The 23,056-nt window shown below is 46.3% G+C and overlaps 1 protein-coding gene and 1 long non-coding RNA gene across 9 annotated transcripts in view; one reads left to right on the forward strand and one right to left on the reverse strand.

Annotated features, from left to right (window-relative positions):
* Nucleotides 1-23,056, reverse strand: part of LOC139249438 (zinc finger protein 271-like) — a 210,979-nt gene that overhangs the window by 66,511 nt on the left and 121,412 nt on the right. For 4 of the 8 annotated variants that reach the window (XM_070872393.1, XM_070872390.1, XM_070872391.1 and 1 more), the window contains one exon: nucleotides 9,204-11,248. In XM_070872393.1, coding sequence (XP_070728494.1) covers nucleotides 9,543-10,916 — 1,374 coding nt within the window. In that variant the 5' untranslated portion in view covers nucleotides 10,917-11,248 and the 3' untranslated portion in view covers nucleotides 9,204-9,542. Of the gene's footprint in view, nucleotides 1-9,203; nucleotides 11,249-11,810; nucleotides 11,975-18,327; nucleotides 18,576-19,960; nucleotides 20,897-23,056 lie in introns of those variants that run through there. The other 4 variants (XM_070872392.1, XM_070872394.1, XM_070872398.1 and 1 more) reach the window with 4 other exon arrangements.
* LOC139249450 (uncharacterized) lies at nucleotides 494-6,432 on the forward strand. Its single transcript, XR_011591172.1, has 2 exons — nucleotides 494-546; nucleotides 6,102-6,432. It is a non-coding gene; the product is annotated as an uncharacterized lncRNA (long non-coding RNA).

Consider the following 23,056-nt stretch of genomic DNA (forward strand, 5'->3'; position numbering starts at 1 on the left):
CCAACATCAGTGTGACTGGAAAAGCACCGAGACACACACACGCCCGAGTGACAGTGTTCCAGTGCAATGACTGTGTAAAGAGCTTTAATCAGTTACACAGCCTGAAAAACACCGCACCATTCACAGTGGGCAGAAACTGTACACGTGCTCTGTGTGTGGTCGAGGCTTCAACTGATCGTCCAACCTCCATAGACACAAGGACACCCGCACCATGGAGAAACCGTGGAAATGTGGAGACTGTGGGAAGGGATTCAATTACCCATCTGAGCTGGAAACTCATCGACACAGTCACACCAGGGAGAGGCCATTCACCTGCCCCGTGTGTGGGAATGGATTCACTCGGTCATCCGCCCTGCTGACACACCAGCGAGTTCACACTGGGGAGAGGTTGTTCATCTGCTCAGTGTGTGGGAAGGGATTCACTCAGTCATCCAACCTGCTGACACACCAGCGAGTTCACACTGGGGAGAGGTTGTTCATCTGCTCAGTGTGTGGGAAGGGATTCGCTCGGTCATCCAACCTGCTAAGACACCAGCGAGTTCACAAGTGATTGCAGGGTTTGGATTCCGCTGTTGTTGCTGCTGTTATTCACATCCTAATGAACTGTGTTCATTCTGTTAGCTGCCGTTTGTTTCTGCTGATGTTAATATCCCTTCAACTAGGCTGGAGTTTAGTATTTTGATACTTCAATTAACAGTGTTGATATTTGATGTCTCCAAGATAAGAGGAGGCTAATTGATGTCCTCTTTCTGTTCGGAGCGCAGGTGCAGTGAGAGATCGGGGCCCAGGAGCGAGGTTTTGGGGTCCAGGAGAGGCGAGGGCCCAGGGGCAGCATGGGCCAGCCCACACTGCGATATGTGGATAGTAGGAGCATGCGTGCACACTAGGTCCATGCAGCAGGACTTGTTCTCCAGTCATCTTGGTTAACTCTTGCCACTGGATCAAGATCTAGCTCTGTCAAGCTCGCGTGGTGGCTGGTGTGCAACAGCCACCCCACATTAAAAGAATCCATGCACAGGCATCTTCCACCCTTCAGTATGTAGTTTGGGACCTCGAATGTCAGGTCCCTCATTGAAACACCTGTGAACTCATCCCTTTTTGGTGTGGAAGCAGGACATCCTCAATACGAGTGACGGCCTCATACTATACCACCATTTTGAGCCTTTTCTCCTTTCTGACTCTAGATTAGTTCAGTTCTCATACCTTCGGTTACTCAGGGACAAATCCCAGCTCCCCATACCTTCCAGAGTGCCTCTCCTAGCCTTGGTATCCAGGGAAGGTATCGGTAACATGCCCGGGATCACTAAACACAAAACCCAGTCTATTAATCACTTTCAGTTACAGGACTTAGTGTGTGCCCCACAGCATCTCTCTCACCTTCGATGTGTGATTGGAGCATCACGCCTGCAAACCTGGGTTCAATTTAAATTTAAATCCACACCGTGTATTTAAAAAAAATACATACAAGTACACAGATCACATCAAATAATTGGCAACGGTTTAGAATCAACAAGATGAACATGTAGCCACACCAAGGCCCAATAAACCAGCTCTGTATTCACAGGAGAAAGTCTGTTATCTAACTCCTCGAGTGACAGAAAGATCGGGACCCTAAGAATATCTAGAATCTGTTGTAAATATATTTGAAATCCTCACTGGTACAACCTGTCTATTTCTTTTCAATTGAAGTGAATGGAAGATGAGGAGGGGTTGGAGAGTAGGGATTGAAGAGAAGTTAGGGTGAGGGGTGAAGGAGGGGTTGGAGAGTTGGGGTGAAGGTGGACGGAGAGGAGTTGTAATGGAGGAAATGCAGCAGCCAATTTGTGCACAGCCAGATCCCACAAACAGCAATGTAATGATAACAAGATAATCCATTCTCAGTGATGTTAGTTGGGGGATACACATTGTGCAGGACACCGTGGAGAACTCCACCTGTTCTTCCTCAGAATCGTGGCCATGGGATCTTTTATGTCCAACTTATGGACTCGGGTGACATCGGTTTGATGTCTCATCTGAAAGACAGTACCTCTGATGTGCAGCACTCCCTCTGTACTGCACCTGGAGTCTCAGCCTAGATTATGTGCTCAGGTCTCTGGATTGGGAATTGAACCCCGACCCCCTGACTCAGGGCCGAGAGTGTTACCACTGAGCCAAGGCTGACATGGTCTGTTCCCTGTTCCCATTACACTAGACCATGCCTGTGTTATTACACTAACCCCACCCATTCATACTGTAGTGGGCCCTAACTCTGTTATTAGACATTCGGCAAAGCATTTGCTACAACAATAAAACAACCAGAACTTACATTAATACAGCGCCTTTAACTCAGTGAAACTTCTCACGGTGCTTAACAAGATCGATATCAATAAAAGAAACATTTTTGACACAGAGCCACAGTGAACGATATCAGGACAGATTCGCAAAAGGTTGATCGAAGAGGTATATTTTAAAAAGAACCTTGAAAGAGGAGGTGGAGGTTTCGGGGAATTCCAAAACTTGGAGCCTCGGCAGCTGAAGGCACAGCCACCAATAGTGGAGCGATTAAAATCGGGGATGCTCAAGAGGACAGATTTGGAGGAGCGCAAGGAACTCGGAGGGTTGTGGGACTGGAGGAGATTACAGAGATAGGGAGGGGCGAGGCCATGGAGAGTTTTGAAACCAAGGATGAGCATTTTTAAATTGAGGCGTTGCTTAACTGGGAGCCAATGTAGGTCAGTGAGCACAGGGGTGATGGGGTGAATAAGATTATAGCAATAGGCCTTGACTTGCACACACTATTAGATGAGACCCAATCTTTGTTTTGTTGCACTAGATACTGGCTGTGTGACCATCACACTAGATCCAGCATTGTGTTCAGTATAACACTTGAGTCTGCCTCTGTTATTATTGGATCAAACACTGTCTTTGTTACTCTCACAGTGGGCCATGCATTTGCTGTTATTACTCTGGACCCTGTCTCCACTCTTATTGTATGGGCCCCTGTCTCTGGAATTGTTACACTAGACCCGGCCTCTGCTATGATTGGAAAATAACCTGTCCCTGTTATTCCAGTTCTAGTGCACACCTCTATTATTATAACTATAGATCTTGTCTCTGTTGCATTCAATGGAGTATGTTTCTGATATTGTTAAAGTAGACCCGGCTTCTGTTAGTGTGACACTATCACCTCTTTCAGTTATTATTGCAAAAAAACTTTAGATTCTTAAAGACTTGTTTCTAGTGTAAAACAAGGTCTTGTTTCAGTTATTAATGCACTATACCCTGTCTCTGTTTATATTACACCAGGACCTATCTCTGTTTATATTACACTAGACCCTGTCTCAGTTTATTGAACCTCGACCATGTCTTAGTTATTGCAGCACTAAACAACATCCACAAATATTGGAAGTGGTTGGGGAGGAAACAGTGAAAGTAACAGTCAGAAAACAGAAGACTGGAGACAGAAACAGAGCAAATTTCGCTGGATAGTTGCAAGTGTTTCATTCCTTTCCAAACGAAGGACATAACCAGTGAGAGAATTAGATATTTATTAACCTCACGGCAGGTATAGGTACAGTTTCACTGTTGCCATAACTGGCACCAATTATCACACACGGGGGTAAATCTCAGGAGCTTGTTTGTGATGGTGAGGTGATCACTGGACAATAAAGCTCAGAGACTGGTGGGGAGCTGCTCATTATCCTCAGTGTGATTTAATCCCCTTTCCCACTGAATACTGCAGACAGACATGGTCACCTTGGCAACAGAATGGTCAGTGTGACATCACTTTCTAAACAAGAGCACACAAGACAATGGGTTATCAGTAAATGGTAAAGGTATTAAACACTCTGCAATTACATTGTGAAGAAAATGGAAATAAAATGCTGGAAAATAATTGCTGAAGATAATAATTTATCTGTGGTATTGACTAGCAAACTTGAAGAATGATGTGTTTTGTTTACACACACACACAAACATATATCTACATATATATATATCAAAGGCTCTGTGTGTGCGCTTTTCTGTTTTCTGCTGCACCCGATGGTGAAATTGCTGTGGACTTTTGGACCCTGCGGCAGCCTATCCGGCGGCGCTTGCTGGGTCAGGATCGAAAGAGACTGCGCGCTGTTCCTCCTCCCACTGCCTGGGGGAATGGGGCAGATATTTTAAGGGGCAGCGACTCCCCTTTCTCTGCCTATTTATAGTTAAAGGGACAGTCCAGTTTATCTTGGGGTGTCGGAGGACTTCACTAACAGAGCTCCCATTAACAGTCGCTCCCTTCTATACTGTGCAGTGATTGTAAAGCTGTCTATTTCAGTGACTTGAGCCTTTCTAAAATGTCTCACTGTTTTTGATGTTCCAGTGACGAAGGTTTCGGTTAAAGGTGGAGTAAAATTTGTTTCAAAATATTCTGTTCTTACCCTCCCTCAACCCCCCAAATTTTAGAACACTCTGCAGTACTGACTGGGAAGTTCCCAAGTTCGTTCCTTGATCTGGGCTGTTAGTTGATCTCAGCCAAGGCAGCAGTTCAAGGGTTATAATTGTCCTCAGTACCTCTGGGCTAAATATGAGTAAAAATCAGCCAGTGTCCCTGCTCTTCATACCGATCCAGTGACCTCAACTGGGAAGTGTGTGGATAAGAACATAAGACATAAGAACATAAGAATTAGGAACAGGAGTAGGCCATCTAGCCCCTCGAGCCTCCTCCGCCATTCAATAAGATCATGGCTGATCTGGCCGTGGACTCAGCTCCACTTACCCGCCCGCTCCCCGTAACCCTTAATTCCCTTATTGGTTAAAAATCTATCTATCTGTGACTTGAATACATTCAATGAGCTAGCCTCAACTGCTTCCTTGGGCAGAGAATTCCACAGATTCACAACCCTCTGGGAGAAGAAATTCCTTCTCAACTTGGTTTTAAACTGTCTCCCCCGTATTTTGAGGCTGTGCCCCCGAGTTCTAGTCTCCCCTACCAGTGGAAACAACCTCTCCGCCTCTATCTTGTCTATCCCTTTCATTATTTTAAATGTTTCTATAAGATCACCGCTCATCCTTTTGAACTCCAATGAGTAAAGACCCAGTCTACTCAATCTATCATCATAAGGTAACCCCCTCATCTCCGGAATCAGCCGAGTGAATCGTCTCTGTACCCCCTCCAAAGCTAGTACATCCTTCCTTAAGTAAAGTGACCAAAACTGCACGCAGTACTCCAGGTGCGGCCTTACCAATACCCTATACAGTTGCAGTAGGACCTCCCTGCTTTTGTACTCCATCCCTCTCGCAATGAAGGCCAACATTCCATTCGCCTTCCTGATTACCTGCTGCACCTGCAAACTAACTTTTTGGGATTCATGCACAAGGACCCCCAGGTCCCTCTGCACCTCAGCATGTTGTAATTTCTCCCCATTCAAATAATATTCCCTTTTACTGTTTTTTTTTCCCAAGGTGGATGACCTCATACTTTCCGACATTGTATTCCATCTGCCAAACCTTAGCCCATTCACTTAACCTATCTCAATCTCTTTGCAGCCTCTCTGTGCCCTCTACACAACCCGCTTTCCCACTAATCTTAGTGTCATCTGCAAATTTTGTTACACTACACTCTGTCCCCTCTTCCAGGTCATCTATGTATATTGTAAACAGTTGTGGTCCCAGCACCGATCCCTGTGGCACACCACTAACCACTGATTTTCAACCCGAAAAGGACCCATTTATCCCGACTCTCTGCTTTCTGTTCGTCAGCCAATTCTCTATCCATGCTAATACATTTCCTCTGACTCCGCGTACCTCTATCTTCTGCATTATTTGAGGACAGGATTTGAGGCTGTGATGCCTACCACAGTGGAAATCCTGCTGGCACTCAGAGTCGACTGACGGTGAGGCACTAGAGGTTAAATAATGTCTGTGGAATTGCACACAGCCAGATTCAGCACTTTCTGGAGATAAAAAATCTCAGATGCTGAAAGGAATGTTGATTTTTAGACAGTGAAGATGGAGGGGGAGTGTCTAGAATAAGGAGGGACAGGAGGGGACAGAATGTTCTGTAGAATCTAGAATTGTCTGTTCTGAATTTCTATCCTGTACTTAAAGTAACAACGTTTGTCACCACCATTTATTTGCAGGGAGGATTTGCAGCTGGGAAACTCAATCCAAACATCGCCTCAAGATTTGACAGATTCCCAGATTGATCAGGATCACCTTATCATCAGCCTTTGTAAAAACACCAATCACAGCGGGGAGAAACAGGACACATGTTGTGTGTGTGGATGCACCTTCAACCAATCGTTCAGCCTGTGAGACTCGTGTACCCACCTGACTCAACACTAAATGTGGGGACAGTGGGAATGGATGGTGTTGTACATGGAAAGTGATTCAGTCGCTCATCTCATCAACTGACATTTGAGTAATTAGATAACAGACTTTCTCCTGTGAATATAGAGCTGGTTTATTGGGCTGTGATGTGTTTACTTATTCATCTTGTTGACTCTAAACCATCGGCAATTATTTGATGTGATCAGTTTATACATACATATTTTTAAAAATACATTTGCTGAGTGGATTCAAATACAAATTGAAACCAGGTTTGCAGGCGTTATGCTCCAATCACACAGCGAAGGTGAGAGAGACGCTGTGGGGCACACACTAAGTCCAGTATCTGAAGGTGATTAACAGACTGGGTTTTATGTTTCGTGATCCTGGGCGTGTTACCAACACCTTCCCTGGATACCAAGGCTAGGAGAGGCACTCTGGAAGGTATGGGGAACTGGAACTTGTCCCAGAGAGTAACCGAAGATATGAGAACTGAAATAATCTAGAGTTAAAAAGGAGAAAAAGACCCAAAATGGTGCAGTTGGTAACAGAACATAAATCAGTCTCCTCTTATAGTGGAGACATCAAATATTGACACACTTTGTTATTTGAAATATCAAACTATTAAACTCCAGCCTAGTTATAGGGCTTATTAACATCAGCAGAAACAAACCCCAACTGACAGAATGAACACGATTCAGTCAGGATGTGATTAACAGCAATTACAGTAGAATCCAACTCCTGCAGTCACTTGTGAACTCGTTGGTATCTCAGCAGGTGGGATGACCGAGTGAATCCCTTCCCACATACAGAGCAGGTGTGACTGCGACGATACATTTCCAGTTTATAAGGTTGGGTTCAGTTCTGCACCCACTGTGCGCAGATGAGAATAGAATCAATGAGCTGCTCATTTTCTCTGCTGGATACTGGGCCTTCTGTGCTGGCCCAATAGGGTGAGCCCGGACTGGCCCAATAGGGTGATGTAATGACCAAAACTGTGTGAGTACTCCAGCTGTGTCCTAACTAGTGTTTTACACAGTTCTAGCATAACCTCCAGAGGGAGGTGGGAGTCTGGAACTTACTGCCCGAAAGAGCAGCAGAGGCAGAAACCCTCATCGCATTTACAAATGTACTTGGATATGCACTGGAAGTGCATTAACCTGCAGGGCTACGGACCAAGAGCAGGAAAATGGGATCAGGCTGGAGAGCTCTTTTTCGGCCGCACAGACATGATGGGCCGAATGGCCTCGTTCTGTGTTGTAAACTGCTATGATTCCATGTCACCAATCCCCTCCTGTCTGATATAATATTGCGAAGCACAGTGGAAGGCCAGAAGATTGGGAAATTTTTAGAAACCAGTAAAGGATGACTAAAAAAATGATAAAGACAGAGAAGATAGCATATGAGAGCAAACTAGCAAGAAATATAAAAACAGACAGCAAGAGCTTCTACAGGTATATAAAATGGAAACAAGCGGCTAAAGTAAATGTTGGTCCCTTGGAGGATGAGACTGGAGAATTAATAACGGGAAACACGGAAATGGCACAGATTTTGAACAAATATTTTGTATTGTTCTTCACGGTAGAAGACACTAAAAACATCCCAACAGTTGATAATCAAGGAGCTATTGCGGTGGTGAGGGTGGGGTGAGGGGGGACTTAAAACAGTCACTATCACTAGAGATAAAGTACTCAGCAAACAAATGGGACTAAAGGTGGACAAGTCCCCTGGACCTGATATCATGCATCCTAGGGTCTTAAAAGAAGTGGCTGCAGAGATAGTGGATGCACTGGTTGTAATCTACCAAAATTCCCTGAATTCTGGAGAGGTCCCAGCGGACTGGAAAACTGCAAATGTAACACCCCTATTCAAGTAAGGAGGGAGGCACAGAGCAGGAAACCATAGACCAGTTAGCCTACCATCTCAGTGGGAAAATACTGGAGTCCAGCATTAAGGAAGTAGTAGCAGGACATTTAGAAAATCATACTGCAGTCAGGCAGTCAGCATGGTTTTATGAAAGGGAAATCATGTTTTGACAAATTTGCTGGAGTTGTTTGAAGATGTAACGAGCAGAGTGGATAAAGGAGAACCAGTTGATGTTGTATATTTGCATTTCCAGAAAACATTCGAGAAGGTGTCACACAAAAGGTTACTGCACAAGGTAAGAGCTCAAGGGGTTGGGGGCAATATATCAGAATGGATAGAGGATTGGCTACCTAACAGAAAACAGAGTCAGCATAAATGGGTCATTTTTCGGTTGGCAAACTGTAACTAGTGGGGTGCCGCAGGGATCAGTGCTGGGACTTCAACAACTTACAATTTATATTAATGACTTGGATGAAGGGACAGAGTGTAACGTAGCCAAATTTTCTGATGATACAAAGATAGGTTGTTGCGAGGAGGACGCAAAGAATCTACAAAGGGATATAGATAGGCTCAATGAGCGGGCAAAAATCTGGCAGATGGACTATAATATGGTAAAATGTCAGGTTATCCCCTTTGGTAGGAAAAATAAAAAAGCAAATTATTATTTAAATGGAGACAATTACAAAATGCTGTAGTGCAGAGGGATCGTGGGGTTCTTGTACATGAAACTCAAAAGATTAGCATGCAGGTAAAGCAAGTAATCAAAAGGCAAATGGAATGCTGGCCTTTATTGCAAGGGGGATAGAGTATGAAAGTAGGGAAGTCCTGCTACAATTGTACAGGGTATTGGCAAGACCACACCTGGAGTACTGCGCACAGCTTTGCTCTGGACTTGTCTCCATTCCCGTGCCAAGGGGATTGCTACACCAGACGGGAGGGGCAACATTTGGGGACATTGATTCCCAACAATTCCCATTCCCCTTCTTTCTGGTGGATAATGGAGGGGCCACTGTGTGTAATGTGCAAGTCAGTAAGAATTGTCAGCAAGCTCTTTCTAATTGGAGATTTTATTCAGTGGAAACTTTCACACACTATTGTAGATTTTGTACCAAAGATCAGTTTAGGATTAAAGTAAAAGTTCATAATTTTATTGCAAACTAACTTTCTGTTGAGAGTCGCTGAATTAAGGGGAAAGATAACACACAGCGTTTCTTAAATGGACACTGCAGCCCCGAGAACACAATCAGCAATATATCCAGAATATTAAAGTCCAGCCCAGTTATAGGGTTATTAACATCAGCAGAAACAAACCCCAACTGTCAGAATGAACATGGTTCAGTCGGGATGTGATTAACAGCAGCAATAACAGCAGATTCCAACTCCTGCAGTCACTTGTGAATTCGCTGGTGTGTCAGCAGGTGGGATGACCGAGTGAATCCCTTCCCACACTCAGAGCAGGTGAATGGCCTCTCCCCAGTGTGAACTCGCTGGTGTGTCAGCAGGTCGGATGACCGAGTGAATCCCTTCCCACACTCAGAGCAGGTGAATGGCCTCTCCCCAGTGTGAACTCGCTGGTGTGTCAGCAGGTCGGAAGAACGTGTGAATCCCTTCCCACACTCAGAGCAGATGAACGGCCTCTCCCCAGTGTGAACTCGCTGATGTTTCACCAGGTCGGATGAAGAAGTGAATCCCTTCCCACACTCAGAGCAGGTGAACGGCCTCTCCCCAGTGTGAACACGCTGGTGTATCAGCAGGTTGGATGACTGACTGAATCTCTTCCCACACTCAGAGCAGGTGAACGGCCTCTCCCCAGTGTGAACTCGCTGGTGTCTCAGCAGGTGGGATGAATGAATGAATCCCTTCCCACACTCAGAGCAGGTGAATGGCCTCTCCCCAGTGTGAACTCGTTGGTGTGTCAGCAGGGTGAATGAATCTGTGAATCCCTTCCCACACTCAGAGCAGGTGAATGGCCTCTCCCCAGTGTGAACTCGCTGGTGTCTCAGCAGGGTGGATGATGTAGTGAATCTCTTCCCACATTCAGAGCAGGTGAATGGTCTCTCCCCAGTGTGAGCTCGTTGGTGAGCTACAAGGTGGGATGACTGAGTGACTCCCTTTCCACACTCAGAGCAGGTGAACGGCCTCTCCCCAGTGTGAACTCGCTGGTGTATCAGCAGGTTGGATGACTGAGTGAATCCCTCCCCACACTCAGAGCAGGTGAACGGCCTCTCCCCAGTGTGAACTCGCTGGTGTCTCAGCAGGTGGGATGACCGACTGAATCCCTTCCCACACTCAGAGCAGGTGAATGGCCTCTCCCCAGTGTGAACTCGCTGGTGAGCTACAAGTTTGGATGACCGAGTGAATCCCTGCCCACACACGGAGCAGGTGAATGGCCTCTCCCCGGTGTGAACTCGCTGGTGAACTACAAGGTCGGCTGACTGAGTGAATCCCTTCCCACACTCAGAGCAGGTGAACGGCCTCTCCCCAGTGTGAACTCGCTGATGTCTCAGCAGGTGGGATGACTGAGTGAATCCCTTCCCACACTCAGAGCAGGTGAACGGCCTCTCCCCAGTGTGAACTCGCTGGTGTGTCAGCAGGTCGGATGACTGAGTGAATCCCTTCCCACACACGGGGCAAGTGAACGGCCTCTCCCCAGTGTGACTGCGTCGATGAATTTCCAGCTCAGATGGTGATCTGAATACCTTCCCACAGTCACCACATTTCCACGGTTTCTCCATGGTGCGGGTGTCCTTGTGACTCTCCATGGTTGGACGATGGGTTGAAGCCTCGCCCACGCACAAAACACGTTTACAGTTTCTCCGCGCGGTGAATGGTGCGATGTTTTTTCAGGCTGTGTAACTGGTTAAAGCTCTTTCCACAGGCAGTGGAACACTCACTCGGGTGTGTGTGTGTCTCGGAGCCTTTCCAGTCACACTGACATTTGAAATCTTTTCCCACAGGCAGAACAGGCAAACATTTCTCCTTCCACTTTCAAAGGCCAATGATATTCAGGTCCTGAAGAATCGATTGACTCCGTCAGATCATGACGTGATGTTTGGTTTGTGCTTCCTGTCTGAAAATCTCCCCTTCCAATATTCTGTAAAAGGAGATAATAAAACTCATCACTGTCAGTACAAGACAGAAATTCAGAATAGACAATCTAGGGACCAAGTTTCGACAGGAGTTGCTCCTATTTTTTTGGAACAACTAGTTTTTTTTTGAGTATCCTAGAAATCGCAATTCTCCCCATTTAGTTTGCTCCAGTTTTAGTCAGTTAATTCTGTTTTTTTTTCAGTTCAGTTTCTTTTTAGTTCAGTTTTTTTTCTCCAAAAGAGGGCGTTACCAGCCACTTACGCCTGTTTTGGCCATTTAAGTAAGTTTAGACAGCGAAAAGTTACTCCAAACTAACTTAGGCCTGAGTCAATGTCCACTTTGATATGCTCAGAAAAACCTTGCGGACACTTTAGCAATCAGGCGCAGGTAGCCAGAGTTAAGGGGAGGGGGAAGTGAAGTTAGAGGATTTTCCAAAGCATTAAACATTTCACTTTTAAAAATAAAGAACCATCATCAATAATAAATCATCAAAAAATCAATTAATAAATAAATCAATAAATAAAAAAAATCAATATATCAATAAATAAACAATTAAATGTTCCTACCTCACCTACTGCAGCACCGATGCGTTGGGGAGCACCGGGAGCCCTCCAGCAGCACACGGCCCACACTCAGCCCTGCCTGCCTGCCTGATTACATTTTCAAGGGGAAGAGCTCGGGTGTGCCCCGCCGTCGAGGAGGTGGTCCGGTGGGGCCCGCTGCCGAGGAGGTGGTCGGGCGGCCCCATCGTGGATGAGGTGTTTAGGCGGGCCGGCGAGGAGGCCTTGAGGTAAGAGCAGTGGTGGCGAGGTGAGGCCCGAGATTGGGCAGCGGCGAGGGGTGGTGAGGCGAGTCCCGAGGTTGGGCAGCGGCGGGAAGAGGGATGGTGAGGCGAGGCCCGAGTTTAGGCAGCGGCGAGGGGCGGTGAGGCGAGGCCCGAGGTTGGGCAGCAGCGAGGCGAGGGACGGTGAGGCAGGCAGGCCACTCGGCCAGGGATAGGGTCACCCAGAGCCACGATGCGCTGGGAGGGCCAGGAACTACTGCACATGTGCACAGACTCCACTGCGCATGCGCGCAGCTGCCAGCACTTTTTTCGGCGAAGGGCTTAGCTCCGCCCCCCACTACTTCTGCTGCGCTGCACCCAGTCCAAAGCAGGCCTGATCATCGTGGAGAATCCCGAGGTAAGTATTAGGTGCGCTTTTCCTTCTAGAAAGTCGGCGGACCTCTCGGAGGTGCACCATTCTACTGGTCGGTCGAAACTTGGCCCCCGAGTTTCCATGGAACATTCTTTCCTCTCTTGTTCTTCCAAAGCTGTAAATCCCTGTCCCACACATTGTCCCTCCTGCTGTGCTGAAATCCAAAACCATCGCACATTTCTAGACTGTTTCTCCTCCACTCCTAGTTTTCACCACCAATACTGGCTGTGTTCAGTTCTACATTCACTGGTTCCCCTCCCTCTCCTCCCCTGAAGGTGCTGACTCTGGCTGGGTTCAGTTCTACACTCACTGGTTCCCCTCCCTCTCCTCCACTGAAGGTGCTGACTCTGGCTGGGTTCAGTTCTACACTCACTGGTTCCCCTCCCTCTCCTCCCCTGAAGGTGCTGACTCTGGCTGGGTTCAGTTCTACATTCACTGGTTCCCCTCCCTCTCCTCCCCTGAAGGTGCTGACTCTGGCTGGGTTCAGTTCTACACTCACTGGTTCCCCTCCCTCTCCTCCCCTGAAGGTGCTGACTCTGGCTGGGTTCAGTTCTACACTCACCAGTTTCTCTCCAGTAGTGACCTATGTGCCAAATCTCCCTGTGTGAACCTCAACAGTGAGTGTCGACAGGATTTTCCACTGTCCTCACCTGAGGCCTCACACGTGCATTTTCCAGCAGGGTCACTGGACCCTCCTCCCAATTACTCAGTTTCTAAACGATAAGCGGATAAGGGGTTATGAGGAGTGGGCAGAGAACATAAGAACATAAGAAATAGGAACAGGAGTAGGCCATACGGCCCCACGAGCCTACTCTGCCATTCAATAAGATCATGGCTGATTCGAGCATGGACTCAGCTCCATTTACCCGCCCGCTCCCCATAACCCCTTATCGGTTAAGATACTGTCTATTTCTGTCTTAAATTTAATCAATGGCCCGGCTTCAATACCTCTCTGAGGCAGCAATTTCCACAGATTTACAACCCTCTGAGAGAAGAAATTTCTCCTCGTCACAGTTTTAAATGGGCGGCCCCTTATTCTAAGATTATGCCCTCTAGTTCTAGTCTCCCCCATCAGCAGAAACATCCTCTCTGCATTCACCTCATCAAGCCCCCTCATAAATCTTATATGTTTCGATAAGGTCACCTCTCATTCTTCTGAATTCCAATGAGTAGAGGCCCAACCTACACAACCTTTCCTCATAAGTCAACCCCCTCATCCCCGGAATCAACCTTGTGAACCTTCTCTGAACTGCCCCCAAAGCAAGTATATCCTTTCGTAAAATTGGAAACCAAAACTGTGCACGCAGCATTCTAGGTGTGGCCTCACCAATACCTTATATAGCTGTAGCAAGACTTCCCAGCTTTTATACTCCATCCCCTTTGCAATAAAGGCCAAGATACCATTGGTCTTCCTGATCACTTGCTGTTTCGGCATACTATCCTTTTGTGATTCGTGCACAAGTACCCCCAGGTCCTGCTGTACTGCGGCACTTTGCAATCTTTCTCCATTTAAATAATAACTTGCTCTTTCATTTTTTTCTGCCAAAGTGCATGACCTCACACTTTCCACATTATACTCCAGCTGCCAAATTTTCACCCACGCACTTAGCCTGTCTATGTCGTTTTGCAGATTTTGTGTGTCCTCCTCACACATTGCTTTTCCTCTCATCTTTGTATCATCAGCAAATTTCGCTCCGTTACAATCAGTCCCTTCTTCCAAGTCATTAGTATAGATTGTAAATAGTTGGGGTCCCAATACTGATCCCTGCGGCACCCCACTAGTTACTAGTTGCCAACCCAAGAACGAACCATTTATCCCGACTCTCTGTTTTCTGTTAGCTAACCAATCGTCTATCCATGCGAATATATTGCTCCCAACCTCCTCAATATTTCCTCATAAGTTCACACACTCATCTCTGAAATCAACCTCGTGAACCTTCTCTGAACTGCCGCCCCTCTCCTCCCCTTAAGATGCTAACTTTGGCTGGGTTCAGTTCTGCATTCACTGGTTCCCCTCCCCTCCCCTCCCCTGAAGATGCTGACTGTCTGGTTTTAGTTCTGCACTCACGGGTTAACATAAGAAATAGGAGCAGAAGTAGGCCATATGGCTCCTCGAGCCTGCTCCGCCATTTAATAAGATTATTCTTGATCCGATCATGGACTCAGGTCCACTTCCCCGCCCGATCCCCATAACCCCTTATCGTTTAAGAAACTGTCTATTTCTGTCTTAAATTTATACAAATGTCCCAGCTTCCACAGCTCTCTGAGGCAGCAAATTCCACAGATTTACAACCCTCAGAGAAGAAATTTCTCCTCATCTCAGTTTTAAATGGGCGGCCCCCCTTATTCCAAGATTATGCCCCCAAGTTCTAGTCTCTCCTATCAGTGGAAACATCCTCTCTGCATCCACCTTGTCAAGCCCCCTCATAATCGTATATGTGTTTCGATAAGATCACCTCTCATTCTTCTGCATTCCAATGAGTAGAGGACCAACCTACTCAACCTTTCCTCATAAGTCAATCCCCTCATCTCCGGAATCAACCTTGTGAACCCTCTCTGAACTGCCTCCAAATCAAGTATATCCTTTCTTCAATATGGAAGCCAAAAGTGCACGCAGTATTCCAGGTGTGGCCTCACCAATACTCTGTACAACTGTAGCTAGACTTCCCTGCTTTTATACTCCATCCCCTTTGCAATAAAGTCCAAGATTCCATTGACCTTCCTGATCACTTGCTGTACCTGCATACTAACCTTTTGTATTTCATGCACAAGTACCCCCCAGGTCCCACTGTACTGCAGCACGTTGCAATTTTTCTGCATTTAAATAACAACTTGCTCTTTGATTTTTTTTCTGCCAAAGTGCGTGACCTGACACTTTGCAATATTATACTCCATCTCCCAAATTTTTGCCCATTCCCTAAGCTTCTGTCCTTTTGCAGATTTTGTGTGTCCTCCTCACTCATTGCTTTTCCTCCCATCTTTATATCGTCAGCAAACTTGGCTACGTTACACTCGGTTCCTTGTTCCAAGTCGTTAATATAGATTGTAAATAGCTGGGGTCCCAGCACTGATCCCTGCGGCAACCGACTAGTTACTGATTGCCAAACCGAGAATGAACCATTTATCCTGACTCTCTGTTTTCTGTTAGTTAGCCAATCCCCTATCCATGCTAATATATTGCCCCCAACCTCCTCAACATTTCCTCATAAGAACCCCCTCATCTCCGGAATCAACCTCGTGAACCTTCTCTGAATTGCCTCCCCTCTCCTCCCCTGAAGATGCTGACTCTGTCTGGTTTCAGTTCTGCACTCACTGGTTCCCCTCCCACTCCTCCCCTGAAGGTGCTGACTCTGGCTGGGTTCAGTTCTACATTCACTGGTTCCCCTCTCTCTCTTCCCTGAAGGTGCTGACTCTGGCTGGGTTCAGTTCTACATTCACTGGTTCCCCTCTCTCTCTTCCCTGAAGGTGCTGACTCTGGCTGGGTTCAGTTTTAGACTCACTGGTTCCCCTCTCCTGAAGGTGCTGACTCTGGCTGAGTTCAGTTGTATACTCGCATGTTCCCCTCCCTCCCATCCGCCTCTTCCCTTAAGGCTCTTGGACTGGGAAAATAGATTAAAGTGCAGGACGGTTGATGAACAGTGGTGTACATTTAAGGAGATATTTCACAACTCTCAAGAAAAATCTATTCCAGTGAGGAGGAAAAGGTGCAAGAGAAAATAGAGCCATCCATGGCTAGCTAAAGAAATAAAGGACGGTATCCATTAAAAACAGGGCATACAAAGTGACCAAATCTAGTGGGACGACAGAAAACTGGGAAGCTTTTAAAAACCAGCAAAGAATACCTAAAAAATGAGTAAGAAAGGGAAGATAGACTGTGAAAGTAAACTAGCACAAAATATAAAAACAGATAGCAAGAGTTTCTATAGGTATATAAAAAGGAAAAGAGTGGCTAAAGTAATTGTTGGTCCTTTAGAGGACGAGACCAGGGAATTAGTAACGGGGAACAGGGAGATGGCAGAAACTCTAAACAAATATTTTGTATTCAGTCTTTACGGTAGAGGACACTAATATTCCAACAGTGGATAGTCAAGGGGATACAGGGGGGGAGGAACTTAACACAATCACTAAGGAGGTGGTACTCAGTAAGATAATGGGATTAAAGGCAGATAAAACCCCTGGACCTGATGGCTTGTATCCTAGAGTCTTAAGAGAAGTAGCGGCAGGGATTGTGGATGCATTGGTTGTAATTTACCAAAATTCCCTGGATTCTGGGGAGGTCCCAGCAGATTGGAAAACTGCAAATGTAATGCCCCTATTTCAAAAAGGAGGCAGACAAAAAGCAGGAAACTATAGACCAGTTAGCCTAATATCTGTGATTGGGAAAATGTTGGATCCATTATTAAAGAAGCAAAATTCAGTCATGCAGAGTCAGCATGGATTTATGAAGGGGAAGTCATGTTTGACAAATTTGCTGGAATTCTTTGGGGATGTAACGAACCTGGTGAATAAGGGGGAACCAGTGGATGTGGTGTATTTGGATTTCCAGAAGGCATTTGACAAGTTGCCACATAAAAGGTTACTGCACAAGATAAAAGTCCACGGGGATGGGGGTAATATATTAGCATGGCTAGAGAATTGTCTAACTAACAGAGAACAGAGAACAGAGAACAGAGAATCGGGATAAATGGTTCATTCTCTGGATGGCAACCAGTAACTAGTGGGGTGCCACAGGGACCAGTGCTGGGACCCCAACTATTTACATTCTATATTAACGATTTGGAAGAAGGGACTGAGTGTAACGTAGCCAAGTTTGCCGACGATACAAAGATGGGAGGACAAGTAAAATCTGCAAAAGGACACAGAGAGGCTCAGTGAGCGGGCAAAAATTTGGCAGATGGAGTATAATGTTAGAAAGTGTGAGGTCATGCACTTTGGCAGAAAAAAAATCAAAGAGCAAGTTATTATTTAAATGGAGAAAGATTGCAAAGTGCCACAGTACAGTGGGACCTGGGGATACTTGTGCATGAAACACAAAAGGATAGTATGCAGGTACAGCAAGTGATCAGGAAGGCCAATGGAATGGAGTTTAAAAGCAGGGAAGTCTTGCTACAGTTGTACAACGTATTGGTGAGGCCACACCTGGAATACTGCGTGCAGTTTTGGTTTCCATATTTACGAAAGGATATACTTGCTTTTGAGGCAGTTCAGAGAAGGTTCACTAGGTTGATTCCGTGAATGAGGGAGAAAGGTTGAGTAGGTTGGGCCTCTATTCATTGGAATTCAAAAGAATGAGAGGTGATCTTATCAAAATGTATAAGATATAAGCGGGCTTGTAAAGGTGGATGCAGAGAGGATGTTTCCACTGATGGGGGAGACTAGAACTGGAAGGCATGATCTTAGAATAAGAGGCCGTCAATTTAAAACAGAGATGAGGAGAAATTTCTACTATCAGAGGGTTGTAAATCTGTGGAATTCACTGCCTCAGAGAGCTGTAGAAGCTGGGACATTGAATAAATTTAAGACAGAAATAGAGAGTTTCTTAAATGATAAGGGGATAAGAAGTTATGGGAAGCGGGCAGGGAAGTGGAGCTGAGTCCATGATCAGATCAGCCATGATCTTATTGAATGGTGGAGCAGGCTCGAGCAGCTGTATGGCCTACTCCTGCTCCTATTTCTTCTGTTCTTATAAGGTGCTGACTCTGTCTGCGTTCAGTTCTACACTCACTGGTTCCCCTCCCCTGAAGGTGCTGACTCTGTCTGCGTTCAGTTCTACACTCACTGGTTCCCCTCCCCTGAAGGTGCTGACTCTGGCTGGGTTCAGTTCGAGACAGACATCATTCACCGAGTTCCTGCATCAAAATGTCCGCGCACGCGCTGTTCTGCTCACTGAATCAAGATGGCCGACCGTTGAACCTGCCTTCCTGCACCAAGATGACCGCCGATAGCTTGGGCCTGTGACCGGGAGAAAGCCCGTAAGCTGCAACTGCCGATATTCCGGTTATTGTTCCGGGCTTGCGGCGGGCACCGGTTGTTCATGAAGCCTCCCCAGCTCCCCGCTGGTCCATTATTCCGCTCTGTCCCGCTGAAAAGGACACTTCTGTGGAGCCCGTCTAAAATATGTCTCCTCCGCCATTACACGACCCCCGCCTGCGCACTGAGCTCCTGTAGTCTGGATAAGGCACATTCTCGCCTGCGGGGCATGCTGGGTACATAAGACCATGAGAAATCGGAGCAGGAGTGGGCCACCCGGACCCCCCGCGCCTGCTCCCCATTCAGTGAGATCTTGGCGGGTCTGATCATAGACTCAGCTCCCCAGAACCCTTTACTCCCGAACCACACCTAGAGGACTGTGCACAGTTTTGGTCTCCTTATCTAAGGAAGGATATACTTGCCTTGCTTAGATAGAGTAAAGCTTCCTCAACACAGTTCCACCAGACATTCCAAGGGCAAGTATAACACAAGTTAAATACGAAGTATATCTCCCTCTAACCTGTCCCAAGCATTCCAGAGTAGATATTGTATTGGTTAGATACAGATAAAGCTCGCTCTACACAGTCCCAAACACTCCCAGGGTAGGTACAGCATGGGTTAGAAACAAAGTTAATCTCCCTCTATGCTGTCCCTTCAAACAGTCCTACAACAGGCACAGCACGGGTTAGTCAAAGAGTAAAGCTCCCCATGGACTGATCCATCAAACACTCCCATCGCAGTTACAGCATGGGATAGATAGAGAGTAAAACTCCCTCGACATTGCCCCATCAACCACTCCCAGGGTAGGTAAAGCACGGGTTAAATACAGAGTAAATCTCCCTCTACATTGTTCCATCAAACACACCCAGGGTGTGAATTAGGACACGGGCAGCTGAGTTTTGGACCAACTCTAGGAATGTGGAAGGAGTGCGTTGCAATATACAAGTTCAGAAGTAACAAAGGCATGGATGAGGGCTACGGCAGTAGATGAGCTGAGGCAAGAGCAGAGATGGGCGATGTTACAGAGGTGGAAAAAGGCAATCTTAGTTATGCTGCGGATATATGGTCAAAAACTGATTTCAAGGTGAAGTATGTCACCAAGGTTGCGAAGTCTGGTTCAGCCTCAGACAGAAGTTGGGGAGAGGGATGGAGTCAGTCGCTAGGGAACTGAGTTTGTGGCAATGACAATTACAAATATCAGAATATTTCGCTGCCCTTTCATATGCAAAATGTGTGGATGAGTTTTTTTTAATTAAATTGCTTCCAAAAATGGATTAACTGTTCCAGAAATTAACGGATTTCAAATCTTATGCAAACCAGTTCAGTAAAGGGGTAGTTCAAAGGATTTCAGCTGAGTTTAAAGTGAGACACTGCCGTCTACTACAACCACAACTCATGTACTCAAATAGAACAAGTTTGGGGTTTGATAGGTGAACTAGGTGAGAAGTGATATAAAAGTTAGATTAAGAAAAAGCACTAAAATGGAACAGTCGGTAACAGAACATCAATTCGTCTTCTCTGATCATGGATGAATCAAATATTCGACAGTGTTTGAAACAAAGATAATTTATTCAATATTTATGCACAATATTAATCGCCAGCACAGGTATAGGGGTTATTAAGATCATCAGAAACAAACAAGAGCTGCCAGAATGAACATGCTTCAGTGCCCAATGCAATCACAGTAAATCCTGTTCTATTTACAAATGCAGCCTTTCTCCTCAGCCCATTTAAAACTGGGATGAGGAGCAATTTCTTCACTCAGAGGTTTGTAAATCTGTGGAATTCTCTGCCCCAGGGAGCCGTGGAGGCTGGTCATTGAATATATTTAAGGCGGAGATAGACAGATTTTTGAACAATAATGGAGTAAAGGGTTATGGTGAGCAGGCAGGGTATTAAGTACTCCACAAGACTGAGTACTGTGAGCAAAAACTAATGTGACCTTAGTCTCTTTAATACAACTTCAGAGTGCCTAAGCAACATGGCAGACAATCTTTTATACTCCCTTGCACGAGTTATGCAGGTGACCGTTGGGCTTCCAACAATTACGCCCTCTGGTGGCAAGTCTTACACAGTTACAATGTTTACATACATAACATCACACCCTCCCAAAGTCTTTGATACAAATTATTTATAAGTTGAGACAATCCGGGGCTCTACGCTTCCTGGTTGATCGTCTGAGTTCAAACTCTGGTATGGGTGAGTTGGTCGGACTTTTGCTGCACTGAAGCACAGCTGGTCTGACAGGACTGTTGGGAATGGTGGGTTCATCCTCTTGATTGATAGTGAGGTCGATTGATAGTTGGGTGTGTGTTCGTGTGTCGATGATGGTGATGTCCTCCTCAGGTTGTTCCTGGTTGTCGGTGAACTGCAGTTTGGTCTGATCCAAATGCTTTCTGCACGTTTGTCCATTCAATAGTTTGACTACAAACACACTATTCCCCTCCTTGGCCAAGACAGCGCCAGCGACCCATTTATGACCATGACTGTAATTAAGGACAAACACAGGGTCGTTAACATCAATGTCACATGATACAGCCACGCGATTGTGGTACATGTTTTGCCGGTGATGTCGGGATTCCACATGATCATTTAGATTCGGGTGGACTAGGGAGAGCCTGGTTTTGAGTGCTCCCTTCATTAACAATTCTGCAGGGGGAGCCCCAGTGAGTGAGTGGGGTCGCATCGGGTAGCTGAGCAGAACCCGAGATAAGCGGGTCTGCAAGGAGCCTGCCGTCACACATTTCAAGCTCTGCTTGATAGTTTAGACTGCCCGTTCTGCTTGACCATTGGATGCGGGCTTAAACAGGGAAGACCTGACATGCTACATGCTTGATGCCATTGCGGGTCATAAACTTGTTGAATTCCGAGCTGGTGAAACACGGTCCATTGGCACTGACAAGGACATCGGGCAAGCCCGCAGGCTTTCAGTGGTGGCAGTGGATGTGCTGGATGACATGATTACACATTCAATCCTTTTAGAGTAAGCGTCCACTACAACTAAAAACATCTTTCCGAGAAAGGGCCAGCAAAATCTGTGTGGATCCTGGACCACAGTTTGGAGGGGCATGACCACTGACTCAATGGAGACTCCCTTGGTGCATTGCTCAGTTGTGAGCACGTGTTGCACTGGTGTATGCATGACTCCAAGTCCGAGTCAATGCCAGGCCATCAAACATGCGACCTGGCTATAGCCTTCAGCGTGATTATGCCTGGGTGGATATTGTGTAGATCACGTATAAACGTTTCCCTGCCTATTTTTGGGCAAAACCACATGATTACCCCATAAGAGACAATCCGACTGCATGGACATTTCATCTTTGCGTCGGTGTAATGGCTTCATTTCATCTTACATTTCCCCGGGAACGGCTGACCAGCTCCCATTGAGGACGCAACTTTTTACAAGTGATAGCACAGGATCCTGGTTGGTCCCGGTCCTGATGTGGCGAGCAGTGACGGGTGATCCCTCGCTCTCAATAGCATCCATGACCAGAAGCAAGTCTGCGGGCTGCGCCATTTCCACCCCAGTAGTGGGCAATGGTAGCCGACTGAGGGCATCAGCACAGTTCTCCATGCCTGGACTGTGGCGGATAACATAGTCATAGGCAGACAATGTTAATGCCCATCTTTGGATGTGGGATGAAGCATTATTGTTTCTACCTTTGTTTTCTGAAAACAGTGAAATGAGCAGTTTGTGGTCGGTTTCAAGCTCAAACTGCAGTCCAAATAGGTATTGGTGCATTTTCTTAACCCATATACACATGCTAATGCCTCTTTCTCAACCATACTGTAAGCTCTTTCAGCCTTAGACAGACTTCTAGATGCATATGCAATCAGTTGAAGTTTGCCCGATAGATTGGTTTGCTGTAACACAGCTGACCCCGTACGAAGATGCATCACAAGCTAACACTAATCGTTTACACGGGTCATTCAGTACAAGTAACTTATTAGAACAAAGTAGGTTTCTGGCCTTCTCAAAGGCTGTCTCTTGTGATTTACCCCAAACCCAGTCGTCACTCCTAAGTAGCAACATGTGCAACGGTTCCAGCAAAGTGCTTAACCCGGGTAGAAAGTTACCAAAATAGCGAGGAGTCCCAGGAACGAACGCAGCTCCATCACATTCTGTGGTCTGGGTGCATTCTTGATGGCCTCTGTCTTTGAGTCCGTTGGCCTGATGCCGTCTGCCGCAATCTTTCTCCCCAAAAATTCGATCTGACACCAGGAAAACACACTTGGAGCGTTTCAGCCTAAGTCACACTCTGTCTAGTCAACTTAGAAGCTCTTCCAGGTTGTGCAAGTGTTCGGTGGTGTCTCGACCGGTGATCAAGATGTCGTCTTGAACACAACGGTGCACAGAACCGATTTCAGCAGACTCTCCATGTTCCTCTGGAAGATGGCAGCAGCCATCAAATCCCAAAAGGGCATCTGTGGTATATAAACAGTCCTTTGTGCGTGTTGATGCACATCAATCTTTTCGTAGATTCAGCCAGCTCCTGTGTCATGTAGGCGGAGGTTAGGTCCAACTTGGTAAACGACTTCCTCCCACAGTAATGTTGCGAACAGGTCATCCACCTTGGGTAGCGGGTTCTGGTCTTGTAACGAGACTCGATTGTTACCTTGTCGTCTCCACAGATTCTGACCATGCC

The sequence above is a fragment of the Pristiophorus japonicus genome, unplaced genomic scaffold (genome assembly GCF_044704955.1).
Source record: "Pristiophorus japonicus isolate sPriJap1 unplaced genomic scaffold, sPriJap1.hap1 HAP1_SCAFFOLD_313, whole genome shotgun sequence".
Classification (NCBI taxonomy): Eukaryota; Metazoa; Chordata; class Chondrichthyes; family Pristiophoridae; genus Pristiophorus; species Pristiophorus japonicus.